Source organism: Trachurus trachurus (genome assembly GCF_905171665.1).
Source record: "Trachurus trachurus genome assembly, chromosome: 24".
Classification (NCBI taxonomy): Eukaryota; Metazoa; Chordata; class Actinopteri; order Carangiformes; family Carangidae; genus Trachurus; species Trachurus trachurus.
Genome location: NC_139910.1, coordinates 10,418,783 through 10,436,546, shown reverse-complemented (window position 1 = coordinate 10,436,546; position 17,764 = coordinate 10,418,783). Strand labels below are relative to the sequence as shown.

The 17,764-nt window shown below is 40.9% G+C and overlaps 2 protein-coding genes across 2 annotated transcripts; one reads left to right on the top strand and one right to left on the bottom strand.

The window, feature by feature from the left end:
* Positions 1–381: 381 nt before the first annotated feature.
* Positions 382–4,132, bottom strand: LOC311007496 (pre-mRNA-splicing regulator WTAP). The gene is made up of 7 exons (XM_084000702.1): positions 4,025–4,132; positions 2,845–3,115; positions 2,215–2,252; positions 2,019–2,074; positions 1,860–1,918; positions 1,542–1,669; positions 382–568 (listed from the first exon to the last, which is right to left on the bottom strand). Exons 3-7 carry the CDS (start codon positions 2,242–2,244, stop codon positions 386–388), a joined length of 456 nt encoding a protein of 151 aa, XP_083856828.1. The 5' UTR covers positions 2,245–2,252; positions 2,845–3,115; positions 4,025–4,132; the 3' UTR covers positions 382–385.
* On the top strand, positions 4,076–6,873 carry sod2 (superoxide dismutase 2, mitochondrial). The gene is made up of 5 exons (XM_084000701.1): positions 4,076–4,193; positions 4,788–4,993; positions 5,089–5,205; positions 5,944–6,123; positions 6,237–6,873. Exons 1-5 carry the CDS (start codon positions 4,165–4,167, stop codon positions 6,380–6,382), a joined length of 678 nt encoding a protein of 225 aa, XP_083856827.1. The 5' UTR covers positions 4,076–4,164; the 3' UTR covers positions 6,383–6,873.
* Positions 6,874–17,764: the final 10,891 nt, after the last annotated feature.

Sequence of the window (17,764 nt, the reverse complement as noted above, 5' to 3'; positions counted from 1 at the left end):
TGAACTGTCTGGTTTGAGCTGAGGGGGTGGGGAGGGCATATCCGTGTCGGGGAGTGAGTGACCACCTCTTCAGGAACAGTCCGGACTCCTTCAGGCCCTTGGACGGTGAGGGGGGGATACGAGGGGGAGAGAGCTGAAACACAAGTGTCACCTGACCATACTGTCTTTTCACGTTAGGTTATGTGATATGTAGCTGGCACAGTGCAAGAGTACAAAAACAGTTTTGTTTTGCAGTGACTGGCTTTCTGTAAAGTCTCGTGGTGAGTACAGCATGTGTCAGCCTTCCCCCCACCATTGTTCCTGCATGCCTGCAGTGAGAGTGAGGGTGGGGGGGCGTGAGGAAGTCTTGACTTTTTTTTGAGGGGGGGAGTTATTTTGATTGTCTTTACCTATCAGGTGTAAATTTCCAGGCACTCAGTTCATTTTGGGCCTGCTCCAGTTTGTCTTTAGTCTGTTCCAGTTCAGCCTTCATTTTGAGGAAAAACAAGTTGATGGCTGGGTCCACCATGGATGACCGCAGTTGGGCCGCACTCGGCTGTTGGACTTGCTTGAGGTACTGGATCTGGGTCTGCAGGATGAAACAAACAGGTCTTAATGACTGGCAATGTGGAGCACATCTCTACTAACAACCTGCCCTGTCTCCACTTGATGGAGTTTAACTAACATTTTTCCCCAAAGCTAAAAAGTAACTAAAAAGAAATTGGTTAAAATCCAGCTGTATTTTTAAGAGAACCAGTTGGCTTTTCGATTTTACTATCAACCAGTAATGGACACTACCCAGATGTAAAATTTAGATCAGTTCACAGTTTAACATTTCTGTAACTACTACAAGCATTATGGAGTTGAATCAAAAATGTATTCAAATTCTTCAACATGAGTTGCTTTCCTGGACACACCCAGAGAAAAAGATTCATTCAAGGAAGACCAGCGAGCAACAACAAACAAAAACTCACCTGTCAAGGCCACAGTTATGCAGACCTCAAATTTCCACAGAAATGATTTGAATACATTTACACAAGAGGCAAAATGGTGCGACTAACATGTCGGCCAATTCAGGTGATTCAGTCAGAGATGGTCTCCTGCTCTTTACAACTAAGTGGTTATAAGTAAAGTGACTGCTCGGTTCCAAGGTTAAAACCTTTACAGCCCTAGTCTTTACAGTGTAGCTCACCTCAGCTGAACTAGAAGAGTGGCATGTGCAGCCGTAAGGCCACAGAGCGATCCACTGAGCTGTCAATCTGATAACAGCAACGGATGCTCATCTTGACAATGAATGAATGTAAAGTACAGTGCTGGAATGATTTTAATCAAAACCTGTCTTACCAGCTAATGACTTGACTTCACTTAGGATCAAATTAAAATAGCTGAGTGATATATTCTTACTAACTCTAAGCGGGGTCAGTGAGGACAGAGCACTAGTAACAGTTCAGTAATAGTCGAGGGGGGGTCTTTAGTGCACTTGTGATTCTTTTATTAACTTAAAAAAAAGAGACTTTACTTCCCCAAAATCATATTTAAAGTGTTAAGGAGTAGATACATACTGTGCACTCTTGCATCTCCTGCTCCTTGGTGGCAAGCCGCATGACCAAGATGTTCTCTCTGCGTGCAGACTCCTGCTGCTGCTGCTTGAGCTTCTCCTCCGACTCCTTCAGCCCTGGCACATCATTGGCTAAGACAGTGAAGCGGGACAGAAAAGCAAATGCATCAACAAAGAATCCATCTCCCATAAACAGAACAAATTTGGAAGAAATAATGTGCCAAGTCTAATAAACGTCTGCCGTCAAAATAGCTGGCAAGACTAGAGGTTTTAATGTTTATGTTTTATCAGATAACACTTATGTAACAGCAGATGTACTTACAACATAGCTCTGCATATTTGGCCTCCAGGACCTGGACATATGCTTCATGCTGTTTCCATCTAAGAGGGACAAGAAGATGTGTAAACATGAAATGCTCAACAAATCATACTTCTCCAACAAATATAATAATCCTGCTGCATTTGCAGAGCCTTCATCTACCTGGTGCACAGCTCCTCTCTGGTCAGGGTCTTCATGTCAGATTCACTGAGGCGAACCTGTGCAAAGAGAAAAAGCAAGGACTGGTTAGAGAAAGTATAAGCCCAGCCATTAACTAAAGCTCGTATGCAGACACGAAGCGGATCGTGACACATAACCAAATGAGATAGTACTTAATCAAGAAAAGAAAGACACTCACCTTCTTGGGAAGAGGCTCCTCGTTGGTCATTGTGAAGTCTAGAAATAAATATGACAGGAAATAATTATTATTCAGGTTTTCTTGAGCTGTAACGCGTTGGCCGTTTCTTTGCACGCAGTCAAATATGACCTGTAGGACAACTTTGCTGAATTGCAACAAAAGCAGTGTTTTTTTTCTCGCTAATAAAATGATAATGCAAGTAACAACCAACTTAACTGACTGGTCGACTAACTAAAAGGTTAACATTACCAGTTAATACGAGCTGTCGATCCTAATTTGCTGTTAGCTGAGCTGGTGTGGCAAGCAGCAGCAGCAGCGATGGATAGCAAAGGAATAGAAAATAAGCTAACCAAGGTTAACCCTCGGCTGCTAACAACATTTAGCATCCGCTCGCTAAAATAAACAGAGGCTTGCGAAACTACGGCGTTGAGATTAAGATGTTTCCTTTATGTTACGTCTGGCAGCATGCAATTCTTGGCTCTGTTTTCGGCTCCTTGTTATCACAAAATGGCGGTGAAGGAAATGACTCCCTCCCTTGCGCTCCTTTTCCTGAAACTAGCGGGCTCTTGGCAGCAGATAACAGGCCTTCAGCCCGTCAAAAGAAAAAAGAAAAAAGAGAAAAGCACTTACCGGGCCTGTTTCTTTCGATGTTTCTAGATCCCCTCGGCTTCGGTGGTTTTGAGTACGACGCAAAAATGGTACAACTACGTTCAGATGTTCGCTGTGGATTTACATATAGTTTGCTCGATTCGGCGTAATCATCATCATCATCATCTTCTTCCTCACCCTCGACAGGACAGAATGGCTCTGGCGGCCGCGCTCGCGCTGCTGCTACTGCAGAGTACGACCAGAGAGGAGGGAGAGTGGAAAGACCTCTCACTCCGCGGCGATTCTCCACATCCTAAAGCGCAGACGAGACATGAAAGAGATACGACGCTGCTACTGTACTTTCTAACTTACTATATTTATAACAACAACTTTAGTTACTATCCTTCTTTAAGAATTAAAAATATATACATTAAAAAAAGGACTTATAAAACCACTGTTGCTGTGTTTTCTTGTTGTGATGCCCTTTAAAAAGATGTGCCTCCAGTACTAAATAATTATTCAAGAAAACAGAAAGACTCGAACGAAAGATCACTGGTTGCTGCCCCTTTCCTGAAATCCCGGTCTGAATCCGACCCCCCTATTTTATCTAAGCAAACTGTTTGTGTGCATGAGCTCCCCACAGTAATTGGGGGAAAATGTGAACACACGCCTTTAACTGAAAACGTTAAAGTTCTCGCTATTTTAAGTCTCGTGTGAGTACTGTGCCTCAACATAGACGATCTCTGGCATTGACTCCGATGTGGTAGCAGATACGTTCACGTGATCATGTGCTGTTAGTTTTGATAATTGTGCTAATTTATCTAGCCTACATGTTAATATATGTAACAACAGTTATTATGGCTATACTATATTTTTTAGTACATGCTATACATCTCAGACTGAAGCCAAAGGCTTCAAATCGAAAGTAGCATTTGATTTAAGTGAATTAAATTGAACTGAAGCACTTATTTTTTATTTTACTTTTTTATAACTATATGCTTCGTTCATAATGATCTTGTGCACTTTTATGAACAGAAAGCCAGCCAGAAGCAGGGCGTGTAAAAGAGTGTTATGTCAGAGGGAGGGTTGAAATGCACCATCTAATAGATTTAAATAAATATCAATATATACCTAAGTTTTAAGATCACGTTTAATTATATATCATCTAATGATATTTCCGAGAGGAGTCGTGGCGTCAGTTATCACAGCAACGTGTATTTACCTCCTGCCCACTCTGGGCAACACCCCCCGCCCATGTGACGATAATGGTACGGTCGAGTGCGCTGTCAAGTTGAAGCTGCTCGGTTCAAGGGCAGCTAGCAGCAGTTGGTCCATCCTGCCCCGTGAAAACTGAACGTGAACATGCTTTGCAGAGTTGGTCAGATACGCAGGTAAAAACTCCCATCAACTTACCAACTTGGTGCCATTGCTCTGTTCAAAGTGCACAGTGAATGAGGACAGCTGACCCTTTGTTCATGAACTTCAGTTATTCATTTATTCGAAGCTAACAGCTAGCGAGGATGCTAACTTAGTTTAGCAGCTCAACCATGTTAGCCTGGCTGTGGCGCACCTAATGTTATGTAGGATTTTATTTAAACTGTCGTGCGGTCATACATTCATGGGCTTGTCTGTGGGGTTGTTAGCCGATTATTGTAATAATTAGACACACTCGTTCATACATAGCTAACTCCGTGCTACATTCAATATCTGACAAACAAACAAACGCTACAATGTGGATTCAGAAACAGCATGAGGCATTTAGGTCACTTTGCGACACTTGCACAAACTGGCAACTGATTATCTAACATGTGCTAATCTTTGGTTAATATTGAGTAACTTTAATGGCGTGACCCACAACAGATGGCCAAGTTATTTTGAAAATAGAAAGTTAGAAATTTGACCTTATTATTGGCTCATTCAATCTGACGTAACGTTGTGTTCATGGTATGTTAGTCAGGCAAGTATTTTTCCCTGGTCTGTTTCAGGTGTGCAGCCAGCCTCAGCCAAACTATAAACCAGGTAGCTGCATCGAGGCAGAAGCACACGCTGCCTGACCTGACCTACGACTATGGTGCCCTGGAGCCCCACATCAATGCAGAGATCATGCAGCTGCACCATAGCAAGCATCATGCTACATATGTCAACAACCTGAACGTTACAGAGGAGAAATATCAGGAGGCACTGGCAAAGGGTACAAACACAGAGCTGTGCAAATTAATCACTAAATTGCTCCTGTAAGATCCGATGTCTTCTTATTTACTTGGATGTTCTTTATTTTCTTATTAGGGGATGTGACTTCACAGGTTACTCTCCAGTCTGCTCTGAAATTCAATGGAGGAGGTCATATTAACCACACTATCTTCTGGACAAACCTCTCTCCAAATGGTGGAGGCGAGCCACAGGGTAAGGCAAAAAATGTGAATAACTTTATTCTTTCAATTTTCCTTCATTGGCTTGTACCCCTTCAGTTAAATTTACTTGAACTACTTATTCCTTTAACCACACCAAAGCGTAGATGACCCTGTCAATGAAAGTGGTTGTAGTGATGGACCAGCACTTTGTCGCTTTTTGGTTTCCAACCATAACAGAAAGTGAATGGTTGAAGCTTAAATCCCTCACTACATCACTCCAAAATAAGATATTGTGAGTATGAATGTATTCAGACAAGCTAAAAAGTGTACTACATCCTCCGTGCAGAACAGAGGCAAGCCAAAGTGAATGTGTAACTTTAGTCAAGCAACCCGTAAGCTATAGTTCACTTCAGTAAGATTTTTTTATGGGAAATTTCCACTTCACCCTGATAACACCAAAAGCTTGTGATATCTGTGTTGTTACACTCATGTTGTTTAGCCATATATTTATTTAGCCATTCTGCCACCTAGTGGTCTAAATGGTGCTTGGACAGGCTATTTTGGGCCCCTATTTAACGAGCATAGTATTATCCAGCTAATTTTCCAAATTGCAAAAACATAGAAGGATGGTTTTCAGTGAGTATACCGGCTTACAGGTATGCTGTCTTCCAGATAATTTGTGTATATATATCCTTTAATACTGTTAGTTCACTGAAAATCCCTCCTGGTTTATTTACTTCTTTTTAATGTCTAGTGCCCTAATGACATGTGTCTGTTTTCCTTCTTGTAGGGGAGCTAATGGAAGCCATCAAACGGGACTTTGGCTCCTTCCAGAAGATGAAAGAGAGGATGTCTGCTGCAACCGTAGCAGTGCAGGGTTCTGGCTGGGGCTGGCTGGGTTATGACAAGGAGAATGGAAGGCTTCGCATCGCTGCTTGTGCTAACCAGGATCCTCTGCAGGGGACAACAGGTCAGTGGAAAACGACTATGAGCAACAGATCTACATTTCCCATCTCAGTCACATTAAATGCCACAGATCTAAAAGAGTTGTTTGAGAAATTCCTTCTCTTTTCTGACCCTTAGGTCTAATCCCTCTTCTCGGTATTGATGTATGGGAGCATGCCTACTACCTTCAGTACAAAAATGTGCGGCCGGACTATGTTAAGGCTATATGGAATGTAATCAACTGGGAGAACGTGTCAGAGCGTCTTCAGACCGCCAAAAAGTAGAGTCTAACTCTCAAAAATCTCCAACAACACCCCTCTTCCTATCCTGGACCTGGATCGAATGGTAGTTGCAAATAACTGTTAATTTCAACCTGCATGAAGTATCAGTTGTGGTGTTTTTGAATTCACGCATCCAGATGGTCAGTTGCATTAAACTTGATTAAGCTTACTGTGAAATACTTTCTATATGTCGGTGCAGATCATATTGTCTGTATTGGAAATATACAAAGTTGAGACTACTTTAAAGGATTATTTGCAAGTGCTTATTTAATCTCAGGTCTGCTCCCAACCACTGGCATCACGTCAAAGCGCACAAAAAAGGCCATGTTGAGGCTGGCTTTTGCTAATCACACCCAAATATTGGCTGCTATACTAACTGCCAGATAACCAGAGTGCATATTCAGTGAGTTGTCATTGTCGCAATACAATCAGACAATGTTGTTGCAGTCCATGTTTTTGATGTATTATAATAAAATAATAGGATTTAAATTGTACCAGCTTGAGTCTCATTTTTCACTTCCTATATCAGATAATCTACAGATATACAGGACTTCAGTAACAATAGTGACCAAACCTTTCTGTTCAGAGGGCAATAAAGTGTACTGATGCATTTTAACAAATCAGAATATAAGAAAAGAAAGTTAACTGCAGTTTTTTTTTTTTACCAAATTTGGTGAGGCATCTAAATTAACTTAATCTAAAAAAAACAAGTCCACTTCAAAGAGTTCCCCCTGGCTCTACTTCTCAGCTTTCATCTGCTATGCAGTGCATGATTGCCTTCAACAAGGTTTTAAATTATATTTTCTTTTCTAAACCATGGCCAAGTTGGCTTTGGTCCAATCAAAATATTTAGGTCTCAGCAGAAAAATGGTGCCTACTGAGAAACCCAGACTGGAGTTAACAAGATATGCAAACATGTGTTTTCAGGACATCAAATATTATCTGTGGTTTATATATACAGTATATTCAGCACTGCAAATTAGACTTAAATTAGTCTGTGTTTATAGTACAGTGTACTGTTGTGCTGTGGTTATATACAGAATTACCAAAAGAGGGCAGTGTCTTCCAAGCTTTACTGACAAGATGCCTCTTGGGATACTGAGTCATATGTGGCCATTTTTCTTTGCAAATATGTAAATAAATAAACTAAGTTAATTAAAATAGGATTTTAAGATTGATGTAGTTATGTAATTGGGTCAGACATGGACAAAGTTTTAGTTAATTAACTTATTATGCATGAGGATGTCAAAGCAGTACTTTATGTTATATGTATGTTAAGTAAGGAGATTACCTGCAAAATATTATCTAGGACAAGTTCACTTGATTCACACAAATGGTTTCCAGTTGGTCCGTGTCATGTCTAAGTGGCTCCTCTCTTCCTGACAGTGATTAGGACTTATTAGTTTGCCAGTGGGTCACATTCCAGAGATCTTGTGGAGGTGGTGTCATGATGAAGAGGTGAACTGGTTTGGACACTGCAAGTTTTAGCACATGGTATCCAGACGCCAATCTTAAGAATGGGTCCAGCTGCCTTTTGATTGTATTGAACTATGTATAATTTTTGATCAGGATTGACTAATAAACTTCGGGACACGTCATTAAAACAATTTAGATTTGAACACTCAATGAATTGTTACATATTAGCATTGTCTGTCTCTGTTGCTACCTAGATAATGGTTGTTAAATCTGACCTACAGGCCTTTTGGGACTGGTCATATTATATATATCAAAACCTCTGATGTGGCAGATAGGCTGTGGGAACACAAAGTAACGACAGCTGACTTCAGATAGGCTTTTGGAAAGAACAACTGAATTGGTTAAAATTGATCAGAGCCATAAATACAAGCGTGCAAACTTTAACTGGTTTAATTTGAGAGACAATGCCAGCCTTTAGAAACAGAAGTCGTCCCATTTATAAGATGATGGTTTGTCTAAATGTGGCCAAGGTTTGCCGTGTAAAAATTTGCGTGTGCCAAAATTTATTTCCCTCTTCCACAACTCATAAAAAGAGAGGGAACTGACTCCGGATTGAGTTTCTTTAACCTCTGGAAAGAAAAGGAGGAAAATATTGGGAAAATGTCTCAGTCACTAAGTTGAATTCTTTCTTCTTGCTCCCTCTGTAGCAACTAAAAACTATTCATGCAAAAATCTTAAATGATTATGCATGCATGCACGCACATGTTCAACTTATTGATTTATTTTAGTTCGATCAGACATCTAAGAAATGTTCATCCCATAAAAATATGGTGATATGAAGACATGCAGATATTCTAGATCAGGTTTTGACATGTTGATTAGTTGCAGAAATAACTACTTTCATTTTTCATATTGTTTAGATTTCTTTGAGCACACACACACACAAGTACACGCACCTCAGGAAATTTGAGCCCCGCTGTTGGTGCAGTTTCTCAGTGGGTGCACACAAGCATGCAATCAGACTCACATGTGGCTTTTTTTTTCATACCCTTATTTTCATTGTCAGGACATAGGCAGTGGGAGAGTGTGACCATCATACATTGAGTGAATTGGTGATCTGCATTGCCACACACTGAGATTTGACTTTTTCTTGTATAATACTGTTCATGTTGCCCCACATTTCAGAGATAAGTGTAGGGTTGCTGAGAGAGAGGGAGAAACAGAAACCTTTAAAAAATAAAGTCCAGTTACTTATTTTGACTTGTTGCCATTTTTTTCCTTCCTTTTTAGCCTTTTGTTGGGGATTTTGAACTCTGAAACAGTGTAATGTGCTGACAGACAGATGTATAGATGTTTGGGTGGGTGTAAAACTGGGACAGCTCTCCAGCAGTGATTCAGAAGCAGGAGTGCTCCAGGGGAACTTGGAAAGACTGTACAGCTTGCTAATTAGAAATTATAGACATAAAACAAACACAGAGACATCTAATTCGTCTATATTTAACCTATTGAATCCAATTTTGACAACTGAAACCTACATGTTTTGATTTATAGTCTAGCTAAAATAAATTTATAAAGGGTTCCAACATAACCTAAAGGAGCTAATTGTAAGTTTTGCTTTTGCTATAGTCAAAGTTATTATTGTATAGCCTACTTCCAGCCCCAGACTCAATTATATTGAAAGTTGGCATGCTAACCATCAAACTCCAGCTTGGAAGGATGTAATATCCAGTTTGGAAGAGGTAGCAAGACTGGTAAGTGAGGTTGGTATTGCTGGCATTTATGCATAAACATTTAAAATGATTAGTCAGAATAACTGCTTGTTTTGCTAGTTAGCTAGTGCTAGTGATAAACATGGAATTGCTAGTTGTGATGCATGGTTGAAATAGCTAAAAAGTAAGAATGAACTAAAGAACTGAAACAGCAAATTATTGTTAACTTGTTAAAAGTAGAAAACCAATCAATATTAATGACTCGATAGATGGCTAATTGGCTAAGAAATAATGGCAAAACCAACTGAAAGTGCTAAACTAGGTTGCAAAAGTAATGGATTAAATGGTTTGGCTAAAAGGAATAGACAAAGATGAATTGCTTAAATGTGATAAAAGTAAAATAAGATAAATTGTTGAAAAACTGGCTGAACCCCAGGTGTAGCCTCCTCAAAGTGTTTGTATTATGTAATATGATTCAATCTGACCAAACTGACTGAATAGATTTGATAACTCAACTAAATGAAAAAATAACATTTAGATAACTTCAGTTTCATATCAGTTCATATGATCAGATTTGATCATAGCAAGGGGTTGCCTGTAGCCTGTATCAGACAGAAACCATTGCTCAGCATTCACACCTGCAGTGAGAGATCAACCATTTACCTTCAAGCAAATCTGATATCCAAACTATGCATAGTTGTTACATTACTCCTTCCTGGATGGAGATCATCATCTCCAGTCTCCTCTCTCCCTACCCAGCCCTTGCAGCTTTGCCATCACATTTATAGGCTCCACTATACCCTCCACCCTGCAAAGCTGCCCCACATTGTTCCCTGATGTGAATTCCCTGCGCTGTTTGCCCTTCACAAGCTGCCATTGTCCCATTTGGACTGGAAAGCCATTAGAAATAGTGAAGTGTCAACATTTAAGGTAAAAGTTTCCAACATTCGCCTTCCGTTGTTCCTGGCAGTGAGGGTGACAGAGCTAAATTCAGGGCACCCGTTTGGATCTAAGCCCAAGTCTGAGTAGTTTGGCGAGAGGGAGCTCTCCCAGTAGGCACTGAGAGCCAGGAACCAGACATTTCAGTCTGAGGCAGCAGTGTTTTGTGGGAAGCTTTGATACCTCAGGCTGAAAGGGGGATTGATTCATCATGGCTGCTGAAAAGACCAGGCAGACAGAAAGCCATCCTCAAGAGCTTCAATAAAAGCATAGGTGAACAGAGAATATTTCCTCAACCCTACATGACTTGTTCTCTTCTGCCTTATTCATCTGTACATTAACATTTCAACATTTGAAAACCCCGTCTGTAAAAGTCTGTGCTTTCAAGAGAAGAGAGGAAAAGATTGTTTTAGCAAGAGGGCGTGACTGTGCCTGGTTAATTCTTCTCAGTTATGTAACAGCCACTTGCATCAGTCAGTCTAAAGGCTTGTGGACACTGTTAAGGCAGCAGAGTGTGATAAATCACCACTGGCCGGGGGTCATCTGGGTTTGTGTGGGATTGATCCAAGCTTGACAAATCCACATGGCGATCACTGACTTTTCTTTTTCAAACAGTTAAAATTACTCCACACTGCCAAATGTAACTCATACATGGATGGGACCTGAAGAACCAAGAACCAAGCTGAGTAATAATTGCGTCGGTTTATGGACAATTTTACAGGCTTGTGAATCAGTGATACTGGTGCAGCCTTTGAAGCTTAAAAGTGAAAAGCTTTACAATCCCGGCAACTTGTTTAAAAGTTGTTTGGAAATAGTTCCTTTGCCTGTATTTTCTCTTTCCATATCCATCATTTTTTTAAGCTGCCTCCTTCATTTCTGTGTTATTCATCTTGGCAATTAAGTCTGTTGGATTTTGCTTCAATAATCCCTTTGGATTTAATCAAGAGAGCGGATACATTTTTCTGTCAAAATCTGGCCGTCTTCTCTTATCCTTTGCTGAGAGTCAGCACTCAGCAGATCCTCTTTGGCCAGGCACTCAGGATGTCAGAGGGGAAGAGACTCACAAGACGCGGAGGAAAACTGGAGGATACCCAAATACTGGAGTATTATCATACAATAAGGTGCATTCATGTGCAACAGACTGACTGGACTTCTTATCAGCTGTTCCTGCTCCACAGTGCTCCCATTGGGTTGAAGTGGTCATGTCTGAAATCATCTCATTCTCTCCAGTTGGCCTCTTGCAATAAAGAACTTCCATAAACAAATAAGAAAAACCATCATCATTCCCTCTGCCATGTATCGGGTGTCCTCTCAAGTGCTTCAAGGTGATGGACCGTAGCAAGAGAGGCAGAGTCTTCGGGTTCTCTTTTAGTAGAGCCAGGAAAGAAACAACATTGCCATTAATCACTGTGTGCCCAAAGGAAACTGCTCATTTACTAAGGTATAAACATAAATTTAAAGAGAGATCACTATATTGTCAAATGGTAGGTATGTGTCGTGGAAAAATACAATCTATGGGTTGGAAGTAAAAGATTAAAATCTAGTTTCTTACTTATCTATTTGATTTCAAGTAGGGATTGATAGAGTAGATAAATAAAGAACCTTCTAATCATTAAGTCTTTAGGTAGGTGATTCAGCAACAAATAAAGCAATATGTGGACAAGAGAGCGGGAAGATAAGAGATGAAATAAAACACTGGCGACAAATCCAGCTGTAAGGAGGACTTCAAATTTATACAAAGACTATCTATAGCCTAATGATGAATGAATGGGAACTTTATTTAACCTAGAAGATACTGTCTCACCCATAAGATGCTTTGGCCAGTCATCAGATGCATCTGTTTTGGTCAGTACTGGACCATGACAGATTCTACACTGATTAAAAAGCTCTACGTCCTCATATCACTGCAACAGCTGTTGACACAGATTTGCTTTATACTTGTGAGTGAAGATGTTTCAGCTTTGAACCTGACCAAGTGCTTTCCTGATCAAAGTTGCATGTTCAGCACACATGAGGTGGAACAAGACATAAATTTTGAATCCGGATCATAAATTAGCAGTTCCATATATGTCAACACATTGAGCTGTGTCTGCAGTTTTTCTCTCTTAACCTTTACCAATACATGGTGGAAAGCTGGCTGTGTTAGCAGCAGAAACCTTTCTCCAGGGGGAGGTGGAGTAAAGAGGAATCTCCAATAACACACAGGCTAAAAAAAAACATCCCTTTGACAGATGTGCACGCATGAGAGGTAAGAGCTTACAGTGAGCGTGCACTGATTAACATTGAACATAAAGGTGAGACAGGACCTGCAGAGATTGGCTAAGTGGCGTGTGATTACAATGTATTTTGATTTTCAGGAAGTGTAATGTAACATAATAGTACGGTGGACCTGAGAGCTTAACACATGCAGCTGGATAGGTCAGAGGGAAATGCCATTGACCCTTTGAGACTGGGGTTTGAATCCCAGTCAGCCGTATGGCCAGTGTGTTGACCGGGTCAACAGAAGAAGAATTTATTATTGGGCTGATGACAACGTTAGGAGGACCACTAATGGACCTCCTTAATATCTGTACTAACTTTCATTGCAACCCATCCAATAGTTGAGAGATTTATCTCAAAACAACAAAATGTTAACCTGAGGGTGCGGCACTTGCAGAAAACTCTTTGCCAAAAATCATTAGCCTTTATCCTCTTGGGACCATAAATCTCTGTACAAAATACCAATGCCATGTATGCAATAGTTTTTAAAGTTATTTCAGTCAAGGTGATAGTGTGTCAGATTTTGTCAGCATCTAAAAAATACAGTCTGTGTGGGAAATCAGTGGATTTGAACTTCTCTCAAGTTCAGACATCCTTACTTTCAGCACCTTTTATGACTCATTACAACCGTGTAACTGTCTTTGAGAGAGACATTGTCCATGAGGTTGTGTCATAAGTAGAATTAATCACAATTTGTCCTTTTCACTCCATAATGTCAAGTGGTCACTCTGAACAACCACTCATTGGCTGGTCGGAAAACATGCCTTCAAAACATAGCCACTTGACTGAAACCTTTGGATCCCGATTCCTTTGTAAAAATTGTAAGAGAAGAGGTGTTGTGATGACATTGTAAGCTTGCCTGGGATTCCCCACCAGATTCTTGGATGAGATCAAACAGCAGCTGCACTTTCCTTTGACATCCAACAATATGCACAACTGAGACCCCATCAAGTCATTATTACTCATTATCCAAAACCCTGATGCACATTGCTGTTTAATAATCATGGCAACCTATTTTAATCTTGAGAACTTCTCTGACTTCATATGTCACACATAATGAGATCATGCTGGAACGAGGAGACGTTTTTGTCTGTATTTTTGTAAAAATCCATCGGAGTCCATTCATCATTCTGCTCTGTTGTATTTCATTGTCTGTCTAAACACATCTCCACATGGAAAACTATAGCGCAGAAACTAGCATGGAAAAAATGACCAGGGTCACAGCAGAAGGTATTTTGGAAAGAGAAGGAAAAAAAAAAAACTTGAGGTCAAAAGCTACTTCAAATGTCACAATGGTACATTTTTCACATCCTGTCCAATGAGTTTAAAAAATGACAGAAAAGTTTCCCATAAAGGCATTAACATCAGTTGTCAGTCTAAGGGGATAATCAGGACAGTGGGGTTAAGTATGTGATGAACTATCATTGTCTTGGATGTTGTCCTGGGCGATCTCGACAGCCAATTAACTCCGATGTGAGCGTCGTCAGCTGATGCAGCTCACCTGGGTCTTTCACACCATGAAAGCTTGACCATGTGTTCATTTGCTCTTTCCCGTCCATCTGGTGACATCCCCTTTGGATTTGCTTTTGCCTCCACAGCATACATAACAATCATCCATGCACTACATTCATGGTAAAACTTGCAGACTCCCACACTTCCTTGTGTATTTGCTTTATGAAATAGGATGATAAATTGTTTTCTTTTAGTTTAACTTTGTGTGGCCTCCCTCCTTGTCACATTCACTGAATCAGTTTGTGACAACTCCCTTGTTTTGATTCACCTGCCATAGGCCCTTATGAGCCTGAATCCTGTTTGAAATGGTTGCTACATACGTCTAGACTGCCTCTCTGTAACACAAACCAGCCTTTGGTTGCCCATCAATTTAAAACCTCGCAAATGTGGCATGAAGTGTTGGGTATTTGTGGGGAAAGACGGAGAAAAGCATGTGAGGCCAAAGAGGATGTGGTGGGATTTGAGGTCTGGATGAAATCAAGTGACATGAAGGGGCAAGGCCTGGGGTGGGCAAAGGTCACAGTCAGATTCAGTTATATAAGAGATCCAAATGTAGATAGGGAGAAGGCCCCAGGTTTAATGTCCATGTTTGTGTATACGTGTGTGTTTGTGTGTGTGTGTGTGTGTGTGTGTGTGTGTGTGTGTGTGTGTGTGTGTGTGTGTGTGTGTGTGTGAGACGGAGATCCTCCCTGCCAGGGGATTTTCCATAGTCACTGCTGTGTTCAGAAACAGATGCAATATTGGCAGTGAAAGCAGTAGTCGAGTAGAGAGCTTTAGAAAAAATAAGGCCTCAAAGCATTCCTCCTGTTGCCCCAGCTAATTTCACACTCACCCACTTTCTCACTGCCGTTCCTTCTTTTCATACAACCTCCTCCACTGTATTGAATCTCTTCGTTCATTTCAGCCTCTATTTCACTCCTACGTGTCGGCCCACTCCTTGCTCTATTCTCTCTCTCCGGTTTGAACTCATGCACATTATTCATTTTCTGCAAGATTAAATCTGCTGCTGCGATGACAGTTCTGTATTAAGGTGGGACAGATTTAACTTCTAAGAAAGTGAGTCTCTCACCATCGCTGTCTGCTTCTCTCACTATAGCCCCCCCCCCCCTCCCCTCTCTCTCCCCCCTCCTCCCTCTGCTGCACTCTGTCCATGTGAGGTGATTCAGCATCAGTGGAAGTCTTTAAGGCAGCACGTGAGTGACCTCATCCTCACACATCTGTCGGAGTGCTTTACCAACCAGGGCACCGTGAAGGGCCTCCGCACTCTGCAGGGGTTATGATCATCAGGGCTATGATCAACACATGCACACACACACACATGCACAAATACATTTCCCTTGATGACTGAGTTAACACGGCGCACACATATCCGCACGAACATAGCTCATTGGAAAATGTGTGGACACGCGCACACACAGAGCCACACAAGAGTAATTACTTTCATATTTGCACTGGTTTTTCAATGAGCCTTCGCATAAACAGTCAGACAAAAGAGACACATGTAACTGTGGAAGAGGTGCTTGTTGTCAACATTACGTCAGCTTTTTAATGCCTCATTAGTAGTGTTGGATGGACCTAGTTATGGACATAGCTCTAGTTCAAACAGTGGAACAATGTGTGTGCGTGTGTTTTTTTAAGGATGGTATTGATTAAATAACTTCTTTGTTAATTGAGCTGTGACATACATGTTGAAAGCATAAGGATTTCACAGAAAATTGATCTTAACCCTTCATTATAAAACAAACGCTTTGCAAAAAAAATGGAAAAATAATTTGAATAAAAAAAAAAGCAAAATACATATCTTCTTCAAGTTATGCACATTAGAATGGTTCTTATAAGAAAACTGCTGTTCAGATATAATCAGTTAATTGTTATGGGTTAACTTTCAAGTCCCTTGAGTGCAGTGAAACAAGTGATAATTGCAAGTTCATGCAGAGTTGTGCCTCCAATACTTGATCACCTTCGGCTCAGTTTTGGTCTCCACAGTCTTAGCCTCTCTGCTGTTTGCTGTAGCCACTGATTGGTTGATCAGAGTGATGGTACCACACCCTAACGCTGACGCTGTCGGCTGTAAACCCCCAAAAATTAGCTAAAAGATGCTAAAATACTCTTTAGACCTTAAACAAACTACAGGGATTAGCGATAATTCTTTGCAGGTTTGTCACTTCAAGCAAACAATGTCACATTATACATGGTGATTTTATTAAGTGTTCATATAAAATGTTTACGAGCACAACTGTGAATTAATTAGAAATCATATTATCAAAGTTGTCTCACACTGTTTTAATTCAAACAAACAGGCGCTGTACGCACCTTGTCCCTATTCATTTTGCACCCACAACATTCATAAACATCCTATGTTGTGCACCTTTCGTCCCACCCATCTGCTTGGATTTGTTGGCCGCCGTCTTTCCTCAGCCAGCCAGCTCAGACAGCTCCTGTTGTGATGTGGCTTTTCCAACCGAGAGCCGTGGGACCCGGCCAATCAGCACGAGAAGAGCCGGCCCTAGCTCTTTCACAACACCTCCTGGCTCCACCATCGAGGATGTTTTTTAATGCAGAGTGATTAATACGACATTAAGTAAAATACTGCCTTGGATGACTTCTTGGGAAACTGCATTTTAAAATTTCCATGTATGACTTCCCTCTGTTACAATGGCTTTTCAAGATGTGATGTTTTTCTCTCTTTTTAAAAAAAATCCAGATTTAGTGGTGTGATGCAACTGCCAAGAAAGGAGGAGAGTAACGCATATCTTCAATCCCCAGTTTCAGACTTTGGACAACTGCAATGTCTGGATCGAGCATCATTTCCACTCTTGTAGTCAATGAGTCAGTGTAATCATGTTTGTATGTGCTAATGCAGCCTTTCTGTGTCTGTGTTGTTTGTGCGTGATTTCTTTGCAATATATGCAATGTATGCCTGCTGCACACATGGAAGTACTTGTGTTTCTGTTTATTCCACATCTGTTAGTGTCCCTGTGAGTATAAATAAATCTTGTCCCTTAAGTGCTTTCCAATTACAGTTAAATGGTAAGTAACAACGTCTATCATGAGCTCAGGGACCGAGCTGATTACGTATTTGAGCAAAACTGCCGCCTATAAATCCAGATTGTTTCTATGTGTTGTTGTGCTCTCTGCGTCTCTCTTTCCTCTGCCACTGGCAAAAGGGTGGTGACATTTACAGCCCCAAAAAGTCAGACAGGGTGGGTGTGAGTATAAAAGTCAAGTAAAAGGAAATGGAGACAAGTGTTGGTGAAAAAGGGCAGAAAATAAAATTTGCCAGGGACAAGGCAAGTGTTGGTCAGAAGTGATTCTTCATATTTGTTGCACGTTGTGTGGAGCACCAGATGAGTTTTGACATGTGGGATTATACAATATGCCACGAGTTGGTCAGCTAAGCTCGTTTTGCTCAGTACCATCTGAGCTGCCCTGCTCAACCTGTGTGGCACTCGGGCTGCGGGCATGTTTAAACAAATGCTAATAATCATTTGCAGCACCCACATGTTGGCTAAGACTGATTGACTTTGAAGGATCACAGCAGCTGAGAGGC